At 37.7% G+C, this 21,910-nt stretch overlaps 1 protein-coding gene across 4 annotated transcripts in view; it reads left to right on the top strand.

Annotated features, from left to right (window-relative positions):
- Positions 1-21,910, top strand: part of Smc5 (structural maintenance of chromosomes 5) — a 71,943-nt gene that overhangs the window by 46,924 nt on the left and 3,109 nt on the right. For 2 of the 4 annotated variants that reach the window (XM_050158779.1, XM_050158800.1), the window contains 9 exons: positions 1,575-1,698; positions 2,088-2,210; positions 13,513-13,638; positions 16,381-16,425; positions 16,845-16,940; positions 17,432-17,536; positions 17,739-17,858; positions 21,365-21,544; positions 21,625-21,720. In XM_050158779.1, the coding sequence (XP_050014736.1) occupies positions 1,575-1,698; positions 2,088-2,210; positions 13,513-13,638; positions 16,381-16,425; positions 16,845-16,940; positions 17,432-17,536; positions 17,739-17,858; positions 21,365-21,544; positions 21,625-21,720 (1,015 nt within the window). Of the gene's footprint in view, positions 1-1,574; positions 1,699-2,087; positions 2,211-13,512; positions 13,639-16,380; positions 16,426-16,844; positions 16,941-17,431; positions 17,537-17,738; positions 17,859-18,692; positions 18,787-21,364; positions 21,545-21,624; positions 21,721-21,910 lie in introns of those variants that run through there. The other 2 variants (XR_007594732.1, XM_050158786.1) reach the window with 2 other exon arrangements.

Here is a 21,910-nt window from a genome sequence, read left to right as displayed (position 1 = left end):
TTTCTCTTCTTTTGAAAAATCTAGTAATTTTTGCAACACAATGACTTTTTGCCCATTACCAGTCCAGTGGTTTTATTTGTGTCCTTAATACACTTTGTGGTTTTTGGGTGATGGTTGGACTCTGTGCAGTTCATCCGGAATACTATTACAAAAGTTGTTTTTTATTTTTACTGTTTGAAAATTTTGCTTGTCTCCACCTTGTGCTTCCTAATTATTCAGAAACTTGTTTTCCTTTCTAGCAACTTGCCTTGTACCCCATCCACTGTACTTAATGGTTCTTGTTTATTACTACTTCTGTCCTTTCTCTCATTAGCCTTGGAGTCACCATGGTTTAGTTGAAGACCATGGACACCAAGTTGGTGTTAATCGTAGCCTGCTGCTTCATAGCTATAGTCTTCGGTGACTTACTTAACTTTTCAAACCTTTGTTTCTTTCTTTTTTCTTTTTCTTTTCTTTTTTCCTTTTTTTTTGTTTTTTCTTTCTTTTTTTTTATTGAATTTTATTGAGCTCTACATTTTTCTCTGCTCCCCTCCTTGCCTCTCCCCTCTCCCTTTCAACCCTTCCCCAAGGTCCCCATGCTCACAATTTACCCAGGAGATCTTGTCTTTTTCTACTTCCCATGTATATTAGATCTACGTAAGTCTCTCTTAGTGTCCTCATTGTTGTCTAAGTTCTCTGGGGTTGTGGCTTGCAAGACAGGGTTTCTCTGTAGTTTTTAGAGCCTGTTCTGGAACTAGCTGTTGCAGACCAGGCTGGTCTTGAACTCACAGAAATCCACCTGCCTCTTGCCTCCTGAGTGCTGGGATTAAAGGTTTGTGCCACTACTACCTGGCTCAAACATTTGTTTCTTAAATTTTAAAATTATTTTAAAGATAATTTTAGGACTCTTGTATGGGGGCAGGGCTTAGCCTCACACTTGCTGTGTAGCTGAGAGTGACCTTAAACTTCTGATTTTCCTGCCTCTGCCTCACCACCACTCCTGATTGATGCTGCTGGGGGAGGGGAGGGGATTGAGTCCAAATCTTGATGCTTGTTAAGCAAGTACTTCACCACCTGAGCTACATTCCCAACCCTGTGTTGGTTTTCTTCTGTTTTTGGTTTTTCTTCTGTTTTTCCTATGGAGTAGCTCTACCTGCTTAAGGATTGTGTTTCATGAACACTATAGTAACAACTTATATTAAAAATAAATTCTGGGCTACATATTATGCTATATTGTTTGTTTTTTTTTCTCCGAAGTTTAGTGAGAGGAAATGTTATCATCTTCAGTTTACAGATGGAAAAGCTTAACCTCCATGGTGTAACTTGTCGAGTTCTACTTATTCTTAACTAACAAAGGGGAAATTCAAGTGCCCTTTCTCACTCCATATTCTGCATCAGCATTAGTACTGACACTAGACTGTGCTGGTCATATAGCTGTACAATATATTTTGATCCTGAGTGATTGCATTAAGAAATGTTTAATCTAGGAGCTAGCATTTATGCGTCTGGTTATCATTGTAACCCAAAGAACTTCAGAGGGCTTCATCCTGTGTTTAGCTCTGATCTCTCCTTCCTTATGTGTGTCTGTCATACAGTATAAGACTGATGGAACAGGATACTTGCAATCTGGAAGAAGAAGAACGAAAAGCGAGTACCAAAATCAAAGAAATAAACGTTCAGAAAGCAAAACTTGTTACTGAATTAACAGGCCTAGTAAAGGTAAGGTGTTTTCTTAATTTTTGACATCTGGATACTAAAATTTAGTAAGTTTAGTATTATGAGACATAATCTCTTCAGTGTTTTTCTGTTTTAGTAATAATAATAAACAAGAGATTTTTATGATTAGTTTCAGCTTCTTTAGGTTTTAATGCTTACACTGAATTTTAAAAGTTTCTATTACATCATTAGGCTAATTTATTTTCTTTCAGATGACTTAAATATATAGGAAATTACTTTTTAAAAGTAGCTTTATATGAACTATTTGATCACAGTAGAAAGATATTAATTTTTCATGATTCATAATTTTGTTTTGAAAAAACTGGCATTTTTCATAGTTGTAAAACTTAGGCAACATAAAAACAAAATTCTTATGGGTTGTTTGCTTATAGATTTGCACTTCTTTGCACATACAAAAAGTCGATTTGATTCTTCAGAATACTACAGTAATCTCTGAGAAGAACAAATTAGAAGCAGATTACATGTCATCATCTTCACAGCTGCGTCTCATAGAGGTAATCTATTTTTGTCTTTTTATTATTTTTTTTTTTGGAGTCCATCCTCAAACCAGTTTGAAAGTATCCTTCACATACTATCATTTGCAATGTGCAATTGTTATGTTAGAGGCCAGCAAGCTAGCTCATTGGCTAAAAATGTTTGCCTCATAATGGCAGTGACCAAAGTTTAGTCTCCAAAACCCAGGGAAAGGTAGGAGAGAGCTGACTCCACAGACTTAGTGTGTACACATTTATACTCTCAGGCATAATAATAATATAATAAAATACATTTTGCTATAAAGAAGCAATACTTGAAGTGTGTAAGAGTGGATGAATAATCACGACAGTCTAGCCTTAATACTTAGCAGTGGAATGATAAAGTTATTCAGGCGAAAGTGATAGGGAATAATAGACAAACTTCATTCTAAAGATGTAGCATCAAAGTGGTGACGACAATTATTTTTCATTTTTGTTTTTGTTATTACTTAGTTTTTTAATCTCCAAATTCCTTTCTCAAAAATAGAACACCTAGTACTCTAAATATTTACGGACAACTTGTGCAGTTACAGCACTAAACTGTAAGGAATCCCTTTCGATGTCCTACAGTCTTGTTCTGATGCTAACCACATATAGTTGGACAGTTTATAAGGAATACCCCCAGTAGACCGCTCTTCCTTAATTCACTGGCTGTAAGTTCAAGGATCCTAGACTATCTTACTTCTGACCATCTGCTACAATACCCTGGTTTTCCATGGCCTCTTCATGGTTGGTAATTTACTAAGAGCACAGAACTCTGAACAGCACTGAGCTTTATCATAAAGAGACATACAGCACAACATCCAAGAGTGTTCTTCTTGAGGAGTTGTGGTGTGTCACTTTCTTGTGCTCACCAGCCAGGAAGCAGCACCACACTGCAGGGTTTCTGTTGAGTTTCTATTACATCATTAGCCATGTGGTTGCACTCAGTCTCCAGACCTCCTATCCTAAGTTTGGAAAGTCATATAAGTGCTGAAGTCCTATGGTTCAAAGCTCTCTAACCGTAAGATTAGTCTTTCTGGCAATGTCCACTAACATTGTGAGTTAACCCCCTTAAAATACACTCAGGTGTGATCCAAGAAATTCTTGAATAAAAAATAATCTCTTGGAATTTATCTTCAAAGGCTAATCACATTCTTCATTTCTACCTAAGAACTCCAGAATACAATGGGCAACACAAATCAGTAGGAACATTAAAACTAGCCTGATATTAGCATATAGTGTTTCCGCTTTTTGGGAAATGGTCAGGGGTGTGTGGTGAAGCCCCATGGGGACAGGCCAGCATCTTTCCTTCTTACCCATGGGGTATGAAATGAGCTTAATCTATATTCATTTTAGTTGTTAGCATTTTTTTCTCCTTTGAAATAATCCAAAAATAAAATTAATTTTTCTTCAAGACAAACAAAAGCAAAATGAAACAAATACATTTAACTTTTGAGTTAGTGGCATAACCTCATAGAGAAAAATCATTCCCAAGTAATTTGATTCTAAACACACAAAGAATTTCAAAAAGCATCTTAACCTGTTTTCAGTAATTAAGCTGCTAATATCTGCAATGTTCTTCTGGTAAAAGTGAAGAAATAAATGATGCCATTAGGATTTTTAGCCTGAAAGAAAACAGCTTCGGTGTAAAATAAGGATGATAAATAGTAAGAGCTTTGAAGGCTTTGATTTGGAAATAACCAGAATAACTTCACAATGCATTTACTGGGACTGGGACTGGGAGGGATGGTGGACAAGCCCAGCATGGTGGTACATGGCTTTAATGCCTGCATTCTGGAGGCTAGGTCAAAAGGATAAGTTTAAGGACTTCGTGCACTACATTTGTGAACTCTTATTTCAGAAAAAACCTCCCTCCCCCAAAAGAAAATAAAACATTTCCTCATTCCATCTGCATAGCCTCTAAGTACTGTTTTGTACTAAAATGGCTCACTGATCTAAGTCTAGAAAAAGAAATCTATGTGTAAATAATCTTAGGTATACCTTGATGATTTTTGTCAGGCATGAATGCAAAACAAACAATCCCAGATGACTTTGTGAACCTGAATGAAGACTCTTAACTGGCCATGAATGATGTCACACTAAGTTGAATATATTAGGAATGTCTAAATCAACATTTAGAATGATTCTCTAAAAATCTTACTAGGTTAGAGGATATTTTAAAAAACCAATTCATTATTTTGAAAAATTGTAGAAAATTGAGCATTCATCCTACTTTTGTAGGGGTTCAGAGTGGAATGAAAGAAGGTCTTGCTTTTTTTTTTTTTTTTTTTTTTTTTTTTTTTTTTTTTTTTTTTTTTTTTAAGCTAGCCTGAAACTCAGTATATAGACCAGACTGGCCTCGAAGTCATAGAGATTGACTTCTGCCTTCCAATTGCTGTATTTAAAGGGATTTAATTATTTGTGTGTGTGCATGCATTTCTGAGTGTCTCTGCAACTTTTGTGCAGGTGACTGCAGAGGCCACAAAAGGGTGTTAGCTCCCCAGGAGCTAGAGTTACAGAATTGTGATCTTCTGTAAGAACAGTGTATGCTCTTAACTGCTGAATCATCTCTCTAGCCCCATCATTGTACGTTTCATATGTGGAATATATTAAGTATATAGAAATAAATGGGATCTTCTTTATGGACATACTCTACCTAATGAATGAAGAAAAAATTATTATATTAGAGATGTGTGTCCTGATGACATATTACCACTTACGAAATGACACTGGGAAAAATCAAATTTCTGTCTGTATAAGCCTCTATCTAGAGCAGGGTATTGTGATCTCAGAACATTGGCATTTGGAGCAGATAATGATTTCTGTAAGAGACTTACTATCCTGTGCATTAGCAGCACCACTGACAGCTCTACCTAAAAGTAATGAATAGTAACTTACCCTCCCTCCTTCCTTCCCTCTCACCAGTAATGACAATCAAAAATTTCTAAAGACATTGCCACATACACATAGAGGGCAGTACTACCCCTAATACAGAACCTCCAGTTTACTTTCTTTTTTTGTGACAGGGTCTCATGTGTACTGTAAACCCACCGGGTGGGTCAGATATTCCAGGGTTGTAACCCGCCTGGAGGGTAAGTTATTCCAGGGTCCCGAAGAGGCGCTAGCTGAAAGACTTGGACAGGAAAGAGGAACGAGGCCAAGCAAGATCTGTTGTCAAGGCCTCCGTTTATTAGCATAATGGTTGTGGCTTATTGCAATGGTCACGAGGTCACAAGTCATTGGTCAGGAGGTCGCAAGTCGACACACCTAGTGTTCTCTACCTAAGAATCGTTCCTTTTGTGATTCCAACCGCAAACAGTTTTCTAGATAGTTGGAATGTGGGGCAGGTTCCGCTAACAGATAGCTCTCAAGATAGTTGGGTGTGGGGTGGGCTCTGCGAACAAACAGTTCTCAGTACAGTTGGGGTGTGGGGCTCCCCGCAAACATCCCCAGGACAATGGTCCCCGCCATCATCCCTGGAAAATGGCTCCTGACAATGTGTAGAACCGGCCGACCTCAGATTTAAAGAGGTCACCAGCCTCTGCCTTTTGCCAGCTGGGATCAATAGGGTGCATCATTAACCTTGGCAAGAAATGGGTTGTATGAATGGCTCAGTGGGTGAAGAACAAGAATGAGCACTGAGTTCAGAACCCATGTAAAATACCAAGTGTTATTCTTTGTCTTCTGTCTTCTTTGGAGGGATCAGAGAGCTGCTGCTAGGAGCCAACCTGTCTCTTTTTGTTATTGTGAAAAGTTTTTTTTTAATAATTAAATACTTAAATATCACATTCCCCAGATCTCTGAGCAGTTGAGGGCAAAAAACTGCTTGTAATATAAGGTTAGTGGCAGAACTGACAATGGTAGAGAACAACTTAAGAGACTTAAAGGTACATACCAGTTTAAAATACAAGACTCATGTTTTGTAGTCTGAAATGAGATGTAATAAACAATTATTATACATAGAGAGAGTGAACAAGAATTGGGCAACGTGCATGCCTCTGACGGGCCCTATCAAAGGCATTTGACCATTGCTCAAAACACATTTAACAGAGTTAGCATGAGGAGTTTAGTGAAAACTGAGTGAAGAAGCAGGTTAAAACCAGGAGAGTGAGGTCACGTGATCTGGCCCTCAGCCAAGACTGCGACCGCCACAGCACCATTTGTTGGCGGAGCCCGCCTTGAGAAAGCGGCTACAGGAGGGCACGCGCCGCGCCCACAGTGGCGGCAGGGAACAGACACGTAAACACAGGAAATAGCCATAAGTATTTATTAAGGAAGAGGGAGAAAGAAAGACAGAGAAAAGAGATAAAAGAAGAGAAAAGAGATAAAAGAAGAGAGACAGAGGAAAACGCCTGCGCACGCCAAGGAAGCAGAAAGAGGAAGGGTCCCAAGATGGTGACGGGCAGGTCAGAGGTTATGGGAGTGGGCATGGCTAGGGCAGGGACCTAAAGAATAACACCAAGTACAGCAACATGTCTGAGAGAGCAGAGGCAGGTAGACCACTCAATAAACACCGTTACAGTTTTATGTCTCCCTCGCCTGACAATGTTTATTTTCAGAAGCATTTCCCATTTCAGATTCAGATTTTGGAGATTGTATTATACATAATGAAATGCCTTAGGGATGGGTTCCAAGGCAAAACCCAATCACATTGTGTTTTTTGTACACATCATACACATAAAGTTGATTCCTCTGCTGCAACTGTGATTTGACTTTGTCTTACCATGACTGAAGTGAGGAACTTTCGACTTTACCATCATGACAGTATTTCTGATCTGGAACTTGGATTTTCAGATGGGGTGCTCCAACTATATTACCAGATTGTATTATTTAAATATAGATATGTTGAAACTTATAAGCTTATGTAGTAAACAGTCAGTTTAGGGCTACGAATTTTAAGTCTCCAGCTTGTTATAAAAATTTCAAGTTACCATTTAAGAAAAATATTTAATGATTTTCATATTTTCAATTATGTGTTTTGTAAAGTATCTATGACATGATTAGCAATCAGTTGGATTAGAGCTGGGAGTATAGGGACAGTCATAATCCCTTCACTGAGAAAATGAAATATGTTAATTTTTAGCCAGTGTTTTACTAATGGCATGTTTCTTAGAGCTTAAATTTAATTCTGTTTATATAGGAAGTAGTTTTTATTTTGTTTAAATCTTATTTTATTTAATGAACTGTTTAGTAGAACAAGAAAGTCAGTGAATAATTCTTTCTTCCACAAGAGGGCCTTCCAGGAAAACCTTTTCCTTGTTTAGTATTTGTCAAGGTGTTTCTGTACAGCTCTCATGACAGTTCAACTTTCTGTAGAAAGAATTTCAGAGAAAAAATAATAACCATTTCTTTAAGATATATACTTTATTTTTTTGCTGAGCTATTAATTGAAAATGTTTTGTAAATTTTGGAATTGTTTTGTGTCTTAACAGAAACATTATTTTCTATACTCAGTTAACTACTTAAGGCTAGAGTTGAAGCAGGAATCCAAATAAAGTCTTTGATTAACTTATTTTATAGCTCTAATATAAATATATATTCCTTTTTTTTGTTCCATCAACAAAGATCAACAAGAATTATGTTCAGCAGTGATCAGGGTCTCCTTTCTTACTACCATGAAGCTTATATTGTCGTTGGCCACTTCCTTGCTTCTCCGTATCTTTTGTTATTTTTTCATAAATTTTTTGAAAATTGTGTACATAAATGCACAGTATTTATCAGTTTTGCTCCCCATCCAATTCCATTAGTATTTCCCCATTCCTTCTCAATGTCATGACTTTTTTTATAATTATAATGGTTATATACATACATACATAAACACATATGCTTATGTATGTGTACATATAACCTACTGAGTCCATTTTATGATGCTCATGTCTACATTTAGGGCTGATCACTTGAGATTGGACAACCTGTAAGAGGTCTTGTTTTTCAGCAGCCATTGATTGCCTATAGTTCTTCATCTAGGTCTAAGACCTTGTGCATTTTTCCCATTCCCTTTGGTAAACCTAATGATATGGTCAGTGTGCAGGTCTTCTATAGACAGCATGTTTTGGAGATTTCATGGCTATAACATCCTTTTCATATCTAGTATTTTGTAGTGGGCATCCCAGTTCTCTGTCTCTAAAAATACTTCCGCTTACCTTCCATGATATTCCTTGAGCCTTAGGTGTGTGGATGTGTGTAGGAGGTTGTATTATAGATGTACTAATTGAGTCTCTGTACCCTTGATTCACTTATTCTTTACATTTTAACAAATTGTAATGGTAGTCTCCACCTGCTGTAGAAGAATCTTTGATGAAGGATAAGAGCTACACTAGAATATAGTTTGAAATTATATTTGGTTTAAGAAAATGACAGCAGTAGTTTTTCCTCTTTTGTCTATAACCTCTCCAACTGTGGATAGCTGACTAGGTTAACAGTGCCGGCCATGTGTTCCCTCATATTGAGCAGGCCTAAAGTCCTATCAGATGACTGTTGTCATTAAAATATCATTATCATACCATTGGGGATATTTTGCCCATCTGATCCCTGTGTGTGCTTTACACAGTTGACAGCTGGCTAGAACTTTTAAGAACTTTTCTCTCTTAGTAGCATGCATAGCACTTTCTCATTCTATAAGAGCTAATCTTCAGAGAGGAGGTTTCCATATTTCTTGCGTCTGAAGTGTGCGATTTCTTCATAGTGTCTTACCTTCAGTTCTGGGAGGCAGCCAAAGACAATGACAGTTACCTGTGTTGTTTTAAGGATCTCCTAGAGCCCCCATTCCAACAACTGAGAGGCTTTGTGAACTGTGGTGTGACACACAGTATACTTTTTTGTTCAATCAGCTCCTTCCGCAGATGTTTATTGCAAGAGTTATTGGTCTGGTTCAAGGCCTCTAGCCCCTGGCATAACCATCACTGGACCCTTACTGAAACTTCTCTAAGGACTGTGCAGGATCTGGCCAGCCACCTAAGACCATGTTGTTGTCCAAGGGCCATGCTGCCACTGAGACCATACAGATATGGGTGACCTGTGCTGCCACTGGGGCCATGATAATATCTAGGCCCAAGCTGCTGCCAAGGCCATATCTGGGTCCACAGGCCTTCTGGAACTTAAGTCTGTGTTAATGTTCATAGCCTGTATTACCATAGGGGACCATAGGTGTCAGAACTCACAGAAGTGGATCTGGTCCACCTTGACTAAAGGTCAGAGAGTTCAGGCCTATTCTTGCTCCTTCAAGGTTACTGACAAGAGGTTTGATCTAAGGTATGGCTACTAATAGGAACTAGACTATGGTTACTTGGTGTTTTGGGTATTAAAATGGTAATTACTTTGTTTCTTGTTTGTATCATGGTAAAGAAGTCTTACCTCTTTTCACATTTTTGGATTCAGGTATTTAAAGATTATGAGAAATAAGCATGGACAGATTCAATATTCACTGGGTTGCCCTCCTGACTCTATTCTGTGTCTCTGTATGCTTCTTTTGTATCTCTGTTTTTTCTGCCTAACATTTCTACTCCACACACCCCTACCCTGAAATGTACAAACCTGTCCAGGCTGGACCCCAGCAAATGTCGCCCCAACATGGGGCCCTGACAGATGGCCCTCAATGTGGAGCTTCCAACACATAGGAACCATGCATGTTGAAATCTGAGGGCCATGCTGAGCGGGTCCTGCCCTTCATTGGCCCTGACATGGCTGGCTCAGCTTCTTGTGGGACAGCCTCCACCCCTACCACCACTCAAGAGAAATGGCCTCAGCACAGTTGTGGGAGAGCTGGCCCCGTTGTCACAGGAGAGCTGGCTCTGCCCCTAAGTGGGGACTGTCCCAGTGGCCTAGACTGAGCAGCTCAGCTACCACTGAAACCTACATCCTGGGCCTTGGGTTGGCCCACGCTAACATCTATCCCATCTGTGACCTGCTGCAGCACATTAAGGGACTGGTCCTACAGAATGCTAGCCACATGATTTCCATGATTTGGGGAAACAAGAGGATGTTCAGATTTTAAGTTAGCTTTAGGAAAAAAAAAAAAAAAAGCCAAAAACTTAAAATTTACATTTGGAGTTACTTACTCAAATAAGTACTTTGTGTGTATATGTATATATGTGTGTGTGTGTGTATATATACATACATACATATATATGTATATATGTTTGGAATTTAGTACAAAATAAGATAACTATATTTTCTTTATTAGAAACCTCATTCCTAGTTCTATAGCCTTGGGCACGTTCTCAGTGCCTCCTAACCACATCTAAAATTTAACATATTTCTTAGGATTTTAATGAGTATTGAATTGACTAATCTGTGGAACTGTGGTTCTAATAATACTTGGCCTAGAAGTGGCATTACATAGATTAGGTGTCCTCCTCGTCACACATGAAACTTGAAAGTCTGACTTTTGTACGCCTTGTTTTCCCCCATTAAACTGTGCAGTTGGCACAGTTCAGCCATTCTGACCTTTCTACATTCCATTTCTTGTTTGCATACTGTCCATACTTATGAGCCCTTGTGAGGTGGAAGCAGAAAAATGAGTAGTTCAACACTAGCCTTGGCTAAATAGTAAGTTTGAGGTGAGCCAGGACTATATGAAACCCTGACTCCAGAGTAGCAGGTTCCTTTTTTCTCTCTTTTGGTTTTTAAAATTATTTATTTTGTTTGCTTGTTTGTTTTTGAGATTATAATTACAATATTGCCCCCTTCCCCTTCCTTCCTCTACTCGCTTCTGGATACTTTCCCCACTCTCCTTCAGATTCATGGCCTCTTATTTTCATCGGTTGTTACTGCATGCATATATGTATTTTTGTGTACATATATATTTCCATATATAACCTATTGAATCCACATATTGTTGCTTGTATGTATGTTTTTTGGGCTGACCATTTGTCACTGGAGAACCAATTTGAGTGTTCTTCCTTGGAGAGGGCCACCTCTTCTGCTCCCAAATTGACTCTGTTGCCTATAGTTTTTAAGTCTTTTAAAAAATGACTTTATCTTTCTTTTCGTTAGTGCTACCCTTTTATTTTTATTTTTGTTGTTTATAAGGAATTTTAATGTACCTAGAAAATACATAAGAAAAATAACTAAACTAACAAAATAGATCTGTTATAATTTCTATTACATAATAACACTGAGATATTATGGGAGTAAACAAAAGGTTGATTGTGGTAATCATGTAGTGATGCTCATTATCTTTTCTTTTTTTAAACTTAAGTTTGATTTTTAATCTAAACTATTATTAATACCATTAATAATAGAGTGCTTTTTTGTATAATTTCCCTTCTATTTTAATACCTTTTTTTCCAACCTTCTTTCTGTTTATTCTCTGTGTCTTTCACATCACGCATCTCGATCCCATTCATTCCCCATCCCTTCGTATCTGCCCTCTGCTCCTGCAACTCCCTTCTCCCCATAAAATAAAATTTAGGAAAGAAAGAAAAATCTTGTCATGGAAGCTGTAAGCAGTGCAGTGAGCCACACAGCAAACTCCTCCATCCATATATCTCTATATTCAAGTGTGCATTGCAAAGAGCCATTGTCTGGTTTGAGGCCTCTAGTTTCTGCTGTATTATTGACACTGACCCTCACTAGAACTTTTGGATATCCTATTGTTGCAATGAGATTGGATATCCTGTTGTTGCAGCTTTGGGTCTGCAGGACCCGCCCCTTCACATGCTCCAGCAGATCATAGATTAGGTGGATGTTACAGTGGGCCAACTCATAACCCTGATTAGGGCCTGGGTACAAACGCTCCTGTACCACATCTAATAAAAACCCATAGACAGATATTGGGGTTCAACCTGAAGGTCAGGAAATTAAAACAGTCAGCCACTGGCTCCTACCTTTACCTCAGTCCAAAACTGTGATCCTGTCTCCAGGAATCCTCAGAATGAGACTGTGTCTGAGAGCTGTCTCTTCCCATCTTTTATTCCTCTCTATGGCTGGGATTAAAGGCATGTACCACTACCGCTGGTTCCTATAGCAAACTAGTGTGGCTACTGGGATTAAAGGTGTGTGTCACCACTCCCTGGTCTGTAAGGCTGACCAGTGGGCCTGTTTTACTCTCGCATCTTCAATCAAGCTTTGTTTATTAAAATACAAATGAAAACCACTACACTTTCCCATCTTTGCCTCTTGGGTGAGCTGTCCAGTGTTGCCCTTGCTAGTTTACTCCTTGCCTGTTCTCCTGCTTTTACATCCTCAGGGTTGGCTCTCCCACACTCACACCTTCAGGGCCAGCTCTATTGTGTTGCCCATGCAAGGTGCAGAGCCCTCTTTCCTCAGTGCTGCTGCTGGTAAGGGGGAGGGTCACCTTCCTTGTCTAGCACAGGCAGTGAGGGGCGAGGGGTGACTTGTGGGATGTCTCCTCCATGCCCACACAGCTACAGGACAGACGAGTACTGGGGACAGCTCTCCCACGCTCAACAGATTTAGGGCTGGCTAACCCACACCTCCGCCAATAGGGTTGGCTTTATTGTGCTGCCCAGGCGAGGTGAAGGGCTTGCTCTCCCAAATGCTACAACTGATAATTTTATGTTTCTTCATATATGTATGTAGGAGTTGGGGTATGTGCACATGAAGTCTAGAGGATCCCTAGAGCTGGAGTTACAGGAAGTTGTAAGTCATCTCTCCAGCCTCCTTTTACAGTATAGTATTGCAGAAAATAAAAGATACAATGTCTAGGCATGGAACTATGTAACTACAATCCCCTTGCTTGGAAAACAGGAGGTTTAGGAATTCAAGACCAGTCTTGGCAAAGTTTGAAGCCCGCCTGGTCTAAATGGGACTTCAGTAGCCCCACCTCCCCAAAATGGAAAAAGAAAAATGAAAACTCAGGGAAAGGAAAGAAAAGTTAGATGAAAAGCTCCTATGTAAGGGCCTGACACACAATCACTCAGTGGATAGTGCCTGTTTTGTTGTGGTGTTGGTTCTGTGGGTCTCTGTCCATATTCACCTTGCAGTACTTAATACAGATTGTAATGTGGGCTTCTCACAGATCTTGCTAATTATTTGGTGAGGAAATTAATAAGGCCATGAGTAAATGATAGATAAAATATACTTGGAAAGTGATTTAAAAGTTTACATTTGAAATGCTGTATTTTCTTATGTGAAGTCTATGTATAATAATATTTTAAAGTTTAATTTAAAATTTGACCTTTATAATAAAAGGCTAATATACCTTTTTGATAAAAAAAAAAGTCATGGTTCAGTTAATGTTATCATAATCAGAATTCAGCAATTTATTGGATGCAAGGTTGTTTATACAACAAGCTTCTGATTTAGTAGTAACATTTTGAAATATTTATTTTTTTAACAGCAACAGTTCATTGAATTGGATGAAAATAGACAGAGATTGTTACAGAAATGCAAAGAACTTATGAAGAGAGCTAGGCAAGTATGTAACCTGAGTGCAGACCAAGCCGTTCCCCAAGAATTTCAGACAGTAAGTATAAAAATATATAATGCTGCAGTTGCCGTAACACGGTATTTTTAAGATATCCTACTCTAGGCATAGTAACAGGCCATGAAAAACATGAAGTGTCATTTAAAAATACGCTTTCCCCCATTCTTCACTGATTATCATATACATAAAGTAACTTTGCTTAACTTACTTCCTCGGATTTAGTCACCAGTCTTTGCTTATTATTAAAATTCTTAAAATATGGGAATTTTCCTAACATTACAACATAACTTTCATTTTTACTATTAAAGGAGATCCTTTTGCTCTTGACTATTTTGAGAGGTAGTTGGCAGTATGAAATATTCATGGAAGCCAGTAATTTCTACTTGACAAACAGTAAATAAGGTGATAGTTAGAAAGACAAAGGCAAAATCAAAGTGTTTTCCTAGATGTCCTGGTGTTTGATTAGGGCACATCAGATATTGAATCTTCAGGGCTGATAGTTGGTTTTGATTTTATGCTGATATGTCAGAGTCCAACTAAGCAATGCTGCCTTTCAGTTCACACTCCACCATTTATTCTGTCCCCTGTTCCTCAGTTCTGTCTGACATTGAAGCCTTTTCTGTGTTTCTACCCAAACTAATATCAAAATAGTTACAAATGCATTTTTAAATGCATTTGTACTTTTTAAATTGTGTACTTTTTAAAATCTTAAATGTATCAACTTTCATAGATGAGGAAATGTCCACTAAGCATAGAAAAAGACTAAGATTGTAGTTGTCAGATCCTGGAAGGTTTTGTTTTATGCTCTCAGACACAAAGCAAGTATGGATTTGATGGGTACAGAGGAGTAAGAGTTCAACAAAAATTTATAAAACTAACTGAGGAGGTTTTTTTAAAAGCTAATTGAAAAGTTTGATTCTAAAGGTAATTATAGAACACATCAAAAATATGTTTTGTTTTAATGAAGTCAGTGTGATATCTGTACTCTTAAGTTACAGTTTTTGTGTGCTGGGCATGGTGGCAGTTGTCTCTAATACCAGCACTTGTGGGGTGGCAGCAGGAAGATCCCAAATTCAAGGTCTACTTGGGCTACATATAGAACTAAATTCTGTCTCAACCCTGCCTCCCCACATGTTATCTATTTTAAAGGGATAAAATTAGAAAATAATATATTTATTAAAGTATATTAATTGGCTACTGTGACCAAATATTAAGTAGGACAGACAAGCTTCTTTCCTCGCTGAAACTTGAGTTCTGGTCTGGAAGATAGAATAAACCAAATAAAGGTGATGGATAAGTAGCAAGGATGGGTAGATGGCTTAACAATGGTTCCTTTGAGATGATACTGTTTGAGATACATGCTAGATGAAGAAAAGAAGTCAGGTCAGGTAGGGCTGTAAAGCAAGACTACCAAGCAGAGAAAACAGTTCTTACAAAGTCACTAAGGTGCAAATGTATTTGGCACATGATAGAAGAAATCTTGGTGGGATTAAAAATTACATTCCTCAAATTGGTGTGGTAGCACACACCCTTAATCCCAGTACTGAGGAGACAGAAACAAGTGATCTCTGTGAGTTCAAGGCCAGCCTGTTCTACAAAGGGAGTTCTAGGACAGTCAGGACTGCTACAAAGAGAAAACCTAGCTATGGATGGATGGATGGATGGATGGATGGATGGATGGATGGATGGATGGATGGACGGACGGACAGAAAGAATTTGCATTCCAGCCCTGCAGTGGTGTCACATACCTTTAACTCTAGAATTTGGGTAGCAGAGGCAGACAGATCTCTGAGTTGTCTCCATAGTGAGTTCCAGGGCAAGCAGATGTAAACAAAGAAACCCTACTTCAAAAAATAAAAACCAAAAATTACATTCCAAGCAGTGAGGAAGGCACAAGCCAGATTAGTATGGCCTTATACAGTATACAGGAGTTTGGAAATGTTTTCTCCCTTTAGTGATTAGGTAAGTACTCCACCATTAATCTGTATCCCCAGCCCTGGGCTCTGTTCTCTTTGAGATAGAAGCCACTGGAGGGTTTAAACCCAAGGGTGGTATTATTGAATTCAGTTTATAGGTGAGTACGCCTAGCTGCTCTCTGAAGAATAGATCCATAAGAAAGGAAACAAGTAAACCACTTTGAGCATTATTATTTTGATCAGGGAAGAGATTAATGTAGTAGCACAAAGGGACAGAGGAGGGGGAACTTTTACTTTAGTGATGGATATGAGAGAGGTAAGAGAAAACTCCTAAATGTTTGCCTGAACAAGCTGAAGCTCTTTACTGATGAGAAGTTGATTTGCTTACAATGGTGGGGAATGTGGATGAGGAGAAATTATGTTTCATTATCATAAGGTTAGTATGCCTGTTAGAGTCTGGTGAAAATGCCACCAAGTAAGTTTTGGACATAAGCTCACACCTCAACAGACAAATCAAAGATGTTGCACATGTACATGACAAATTCCTAGAGGCTCTTGTAGAGACTGGACGTATAACTCAACAGAACTTTTTTTTTAGGGCTCCAGATTCATTGCATACCTTTTACTGTAGGGCTCTACAGGTTGTGCTAGGCAAAATAGTGTACTGCATGCCGATCCTCGTAGGAAAGTGTCTATCCTAATGAGTCTCTGTGGCATAGATTCCGAAGATAGTCTTGATGAAATTCTGTCTCAGTGATTGAATTCTAAGGATGCTTTTTTAGGTCTTCATAAGTACAGTATAAAGTTCTAACTTCTTGCTCTCTTTCAATGCCCCACATATTCTGGACCCATTCTACCAATTCAGCAAGTACCCACCATTCCAAATGGACACAACTCCTCACCCCCCATGGTATGCAGTACTCATTCTTTTTTCCAAATTGTTTTCTCCTTTTTGCATTGCTTTTCCCTAGCCATTGCTTTGAGACCCAGAGATAAATTATAGGCCTTTGAATTCTTTTAATTCTCATGTAGCATGAACTGACACTTCATTATTTTAAATTCCAAAGCCTATATAATATGTACTGCTTATTTTAGACTCAACATCAATACATTGCCTTAAGGTACTATCCAACATGTATACATTGTGTTTTCTTTTAAAGTGTAAGCTTTTTAAAGGCAAAATACCCTGTTTTAGATTCCTTTGTATTATTGCTGTGTGCTGGCATGCTATTAATCAGACAGTAGATTTGTAGCAAATTACTTTCTCTTAACTAGTCTAATAAAACTTTTTACTATTCCATTTTTAATGATAGATTTTTTTTCCTTTAGGCTTTTCAAGATCTTCCAAATACATTGGATGAAATTGATACATTATTAACTGAAGAAAGATCAAGAGCTTCTTGCTTCACAGGACTGAATCCTACAGTATGCCTCTTTCTTTTTTTCCATCTTGTAGCTCTCACACTTCTACCTTCCTCAGTGCACACATGCACATGTGCATGCATGCATATGTGCACGCGGACGCACATAAACACACACACACAGCCCTCTCCAGTACTTGCCTCCCACACTGTACTGGAGCTCTGGGTAATAATAATCTAGACAGCAGGAACAATGCCTTAAATGCCAGATTCTGAATCTATTAGAATTTTAAATAGAGTCTTCCTAAGGAACGCAGTGTTCTGTGCCTTTCTTTATAAAAAGAATAGTTGAGTTAACTTGAAATACAGCAGTGTGTATTTTTTCCAAAGACTAAAAAAAAGTAGCACTTTCAGTGCACAATAGCATAAATTAAGTGCATACAAACAATGCAGTGCATTTGGCATTTTTAACTAATAGCTTAATTGATGCAAATTTTTATATAATTTATTCTTTGATAGATGTTTCTTATAGAGCTTTACTTTTTTTTCTGTCAGGTGGTTGAAGAATACTCAAGAAGAGAAACTGAAATACAGCAATTAACTGAAGAACTAAAGGGGAAGAAAGTCGAACTAGATGAATATAGAGAAAATATTTCACAGGTAATTTTTTTATCCTTTTTCTTATATGTTTATCATTAATGGGATGAGCATATTAATTATACAAAATAAATAGTTTGCTTCTAAGAGAAAAAGTATTTTTATGAACAGATTGACTCTGTTATAAAAATTTGTTTTATGTAAAGTTTTACATCAGAATGGATAGTACTGCTTTCAATTTGTGATTTTTCTCTTTCATTTATAGGTGAAAGAAAGGTGGCTGAACCCCTTAAAGGAGCTAGTGGAAAAAATCAATGAGAAGTTCAGCAACTTTTTTAGTTCTATGCAGTGTGCTGGTGAAGTTGATCTTCATACAGAAAATGAGGTAACTGCATTGGGGGTGTATTTTTGTTTGTTTGGTTGGTTGGTTGGTTGGTTTTGATTTTTCAAGACAGGGTTTCTCAGTAGCTGTGGAGCCAGTCCTGAAACTTGCTCTGTAGACCCAGCTGGACTTGAACTCACAGAGTGCTGGGATTAAAGGCATGCACCACCATTGCCAGACACAAAGGATGTATTTTATGACCAATAATTTTAATTATATGCAAAGGGTACATGTAAATTTATTTACTTTGGAATTGTACATGAAAATTCTGATTACTGAAAAATTGTGAAAAGGAAGGAAAAGACTACCTTTGGATTTCTAACATGAAGTTTGCTTGGTTTGGGGGTGGGTAGTTAATGCCTCTTTCTTTGTTTTAGACTATCTAAATAATGATTATTCAACTGTGTTAAGTGAGTGCAATGCTTTAGTGTAACTAATGGTTCAGTGGTAACTGCTCCACTTAAAAGCCATAAACAAATTAGCAAACACAACTGAAATGTAGCTTATATCAATGAGGTTGAGTTTGTTTTTTTTTTTTGTTTGTTTGTTTTGGTGTGTGTGTGTGTGTATGTATGTATTTGGTAGGGGTGATGTTTTCTAATTTTTTGAATCAGGGTCTCTTATAACCTAGTCTGGCCTGGAACTTGCTATGTAGCCAAAGATGACATTGAATTCTGAACCTCTACCTCCCATTTAAGATGACAGACTTCCATTACCATGCTGAGTTTCCTTGGTTTCTTCTTTATCACAAATTTAGAAGATAGTAGGAAATATGGTAATTTCTTGAACTACAACTCTATGCATTGCTATTTTGGATAAAACAAATTTTCCGTTAAGAAACTTTTGTGAAGAGGGGCTGGAGGTGCAGTGAAATGATGGTGCATGCTCAGCTTCAGGAGGCCCTGGGTTCGTTTCCCAACACGAGAAGCAGGTGAGGAAAGGAAGCAGAAATGACTGGTTTCTTGAAAATAATTGGGAAAGTGGAATGGATGGAAAAGAATATTGTGAAAAAAAAAGGCAGACCATCTTTTGATTTTTATTTAAAAGTTTTTGCTGCACTGGAGTCATTTTTGTATTCTCATTTTGCATGTATCAGAATGTTTCCAAGGTGGAATTTCTTTTGAATGAAAGTCAAGTTAATTAAGAATATTTTCATATCTTTAAAATTTTAGCAAGTGTGCATGTTTTCATTCTATCGCATGAATAAATATAAAGAAAAACAGCATCATTTGCTCCTTTGAGGAGTTTGCCTCACAGCTCTCCCTGCTTCGTGTGAAGCATACATGTGAAATAGCATTTTGTTAAGTCCTAGGTTTGAGGTCTTAGTTCCTTCTGTAGTAGTTTACCTCACTGTAACTAAGAAATGTGTGTGCAATACTTAAATTCTGATATGCTTCCTTTGTGCTAGGCACTTCTAAGTTTATCTTGCTTAATCTCTTATAACTATCCTATGAAGCAGGAATTTATATCCATCCTACTTAAAAAACAAGCTGAAACTTATCATTATTTTACTAAAGGTCACATTGCTTTCAGGTGGCAAAGAATCAAACACCTTATCTAATCCCAGGCAGAGCCTTAGCTCTTAGATAAATTTGATTACTGTGAACATCATCCTGCTCAAAGTAACAATGGGATCTTTATCAGTAGCTTGACTGTGTGGGGTATAAATGTGATCAAGTAAGCAAGGTGAGGCCTGTGTTACAGACATCCCATCCTGTATATCCTCTTGTATGGTTCCTCCTTTGTCTTGTCCTGTTTCTTCTCCACAGTCTCTGTTTTCAATGTAGTACTATAGAAAGGCTCTCCTCATGCCTTTCAGTGTGTTCCCCTGGACCTTCCCTCTTCTCAGCTTTTCCCGTTATCTCCTTTCTGTTTTAGCCTCCTTAGTAATGGGTTCAGAACTGACTTCTTTAACTGGAGCCTTGAATGAGAAAGAAGAAGCTAGAAAGGGAGAAAAAAGGGTGATCAATTACAGGAGTCAAAAACAAAACTCCAGTAAATCAAAACCTATGTAATCAAAAAGTAACATATTTAATAAACTCACTATGGAACAAATATGGTTTATAAGTAATCCTGATGAATTGAAACTTTTACCAATTATTACAAATCTGTCTTTTTTTTTTTTTTTTTTTTTTTGATTTTTCAAGACAGAGTTTTTCTATAACAGCCCTAACTGTCCTGGAACTAGCTCTGTAGGACCAGGCTGGCCTCGAACTCACTGAGATCTGCCTGCCTCTGCCTCCCAAGTGCTGGAATTAATGGCATCTGCCACCATGCCTGGCTCAGTTCTATCAATTCTCTACTTAGGAGGTTTGAAAGGAAAAGCGAGCAGATTAAAAGTACTATTTGTAAAATTTTTAAAGCCTACTTGAATACTTTTGCATTTTTTCTTGAAGCTGTTTATAGTTTGTAAAAGGAAGCTCTTGCTTTCTCACATGTCGGGAACTAGAATGTAGGACTTGTAGCAGCAGAGCCAGAGCAGAGTGCAAAATGGTGGCAAGGATCTTGGCTGCACTAGCTTATAGAAAGTATCTTCTGCTGTTTGAGAGAGTATTGTTGATAGGAGTGCAACCAAAACTATAACCAAAGGTGGCAGGATGTTTCCAGTAAGGTCTCAAGGAAAAGTATCGCCACTAGCAATTGTAGCTATGGGATAAGAATCTACAGGAGAGGTGGAGAGATTCAGCCAGTTAGCATAAGAGTTGACATAAAGGCCTTCTCCCAGAATATGGAGGCACCACAAACAGGGATTGTTTCTTAGTTAGAGGTGATGCCGCACCTATAAAGAATGTGGGCTGAAATTACTGTTGGGGGGAATCACTGGTGATGATCCATGAACCTGCCTGTTCCACTGATATTCTGAGCTACTTCATCCATAAATAACTGCCATGCCTCCTTTATAACTAACTGATGATATCCAAACTCAAATAATAAATAAATAAAACACTTTTTGTTCTTAAACCTCTACTATGAATACCTAATACATACAGTTTCAGAGATTTAGTATGAAAAATGTAAAATATTCATTGATAACATTTTATCTTGTGCTGTTTGAATATATTGGATTAAATTACACCATTGAAGGTAATTTTACCTATTTGCTTTTTATGCTTTAAAAATATGACTGCTGATTTGCCTATTTCTTGTAGTAGGCCTCTCGTTTAGACACTTATCTAGAACATTTAACTAGCTAACTTTCAGCTAGTGTTAAATGCGTGCCTTTTAAGATAAATCTGAATATGAATGACGTAGAGCTAAGAGAAGTAAATAAAACTTAGAGTGGTCTCAGAGATGGCAAAAGTTTATAGAACACCAAATACTTCCCTTTTTATAAGGTAAAATTTATATTTGTGAATGTGTGCACACACACAGGAACTCAGTTATTAAAATTTTTAGATAGTAATTGCTTAATCTAAATTTGTTATTTTTATGATTGATATACTGTTATATTTTCAAATAATTGGTTGAAATAATCAGAAAACACTTATTTTCAATTTTTTGTTTTACAGGAAGATTATGATAAATATGGAATCCGAATTAGAGTAAAATTTCGCAGTAGTACTCAGCTGCATGAATTAACTCCTCACCATCAAAGTGGAGGGGAAAGAAGTGTTTCTACCATGTTGTACTTGATGGCACTTCAGGAGCTTAATAGATGTCCATTCAGAGTAGTTGATGAAATCAATCAGGTATAATGATACCTTTGGGGGCAATATACTGCATCCTCTAATAGACACATATGTAATGATTATTGTCATTGTGGTGTTAGGGTATGGACCCAATCAATGAACGAAGAGTGTTTGAAATGGTTGTGAACACTGCCTGTAAAGAAAACACATCCCAGTACTTCTTCATCACACCAAAGGTGAGTAATGGGTAAACTCCCAAAAATCATGTGCTCACATGTCCCCTTTGGCCTAATTGTGGAGCATATTTGGGCCAAGGTGTGAATTTAAACAGGATTACCCCCAAAAAAGGAGCTAAAATGGTTATAGCAGTCTTTACGTTCATAGAAGGGACACATTCTAATGACATACTTAAGAAACTTTATCTGA

The sequence above is a fragment of the Alexandromys fortis genome, unplaced genomic scaffold (genome assembly GCF_014885135.2).
Source record: "Alexandromys fortis isolate MF-2015 unplaced genomic scaffold, M_Fortis_MF-2015_v1.1 scaffold_10, whole genome shotgun sequence".
Taxonomy (NCBI): domain Eukaryota; kingdom Metazoa; phylum Chordata; class Mammalia; order Rodentia; family Cricetidae; genus Alexandromys; species Alexandromys fortis.
This window is presented reverse-complemented; position numbering and strand designations above follow the sequence as displayed.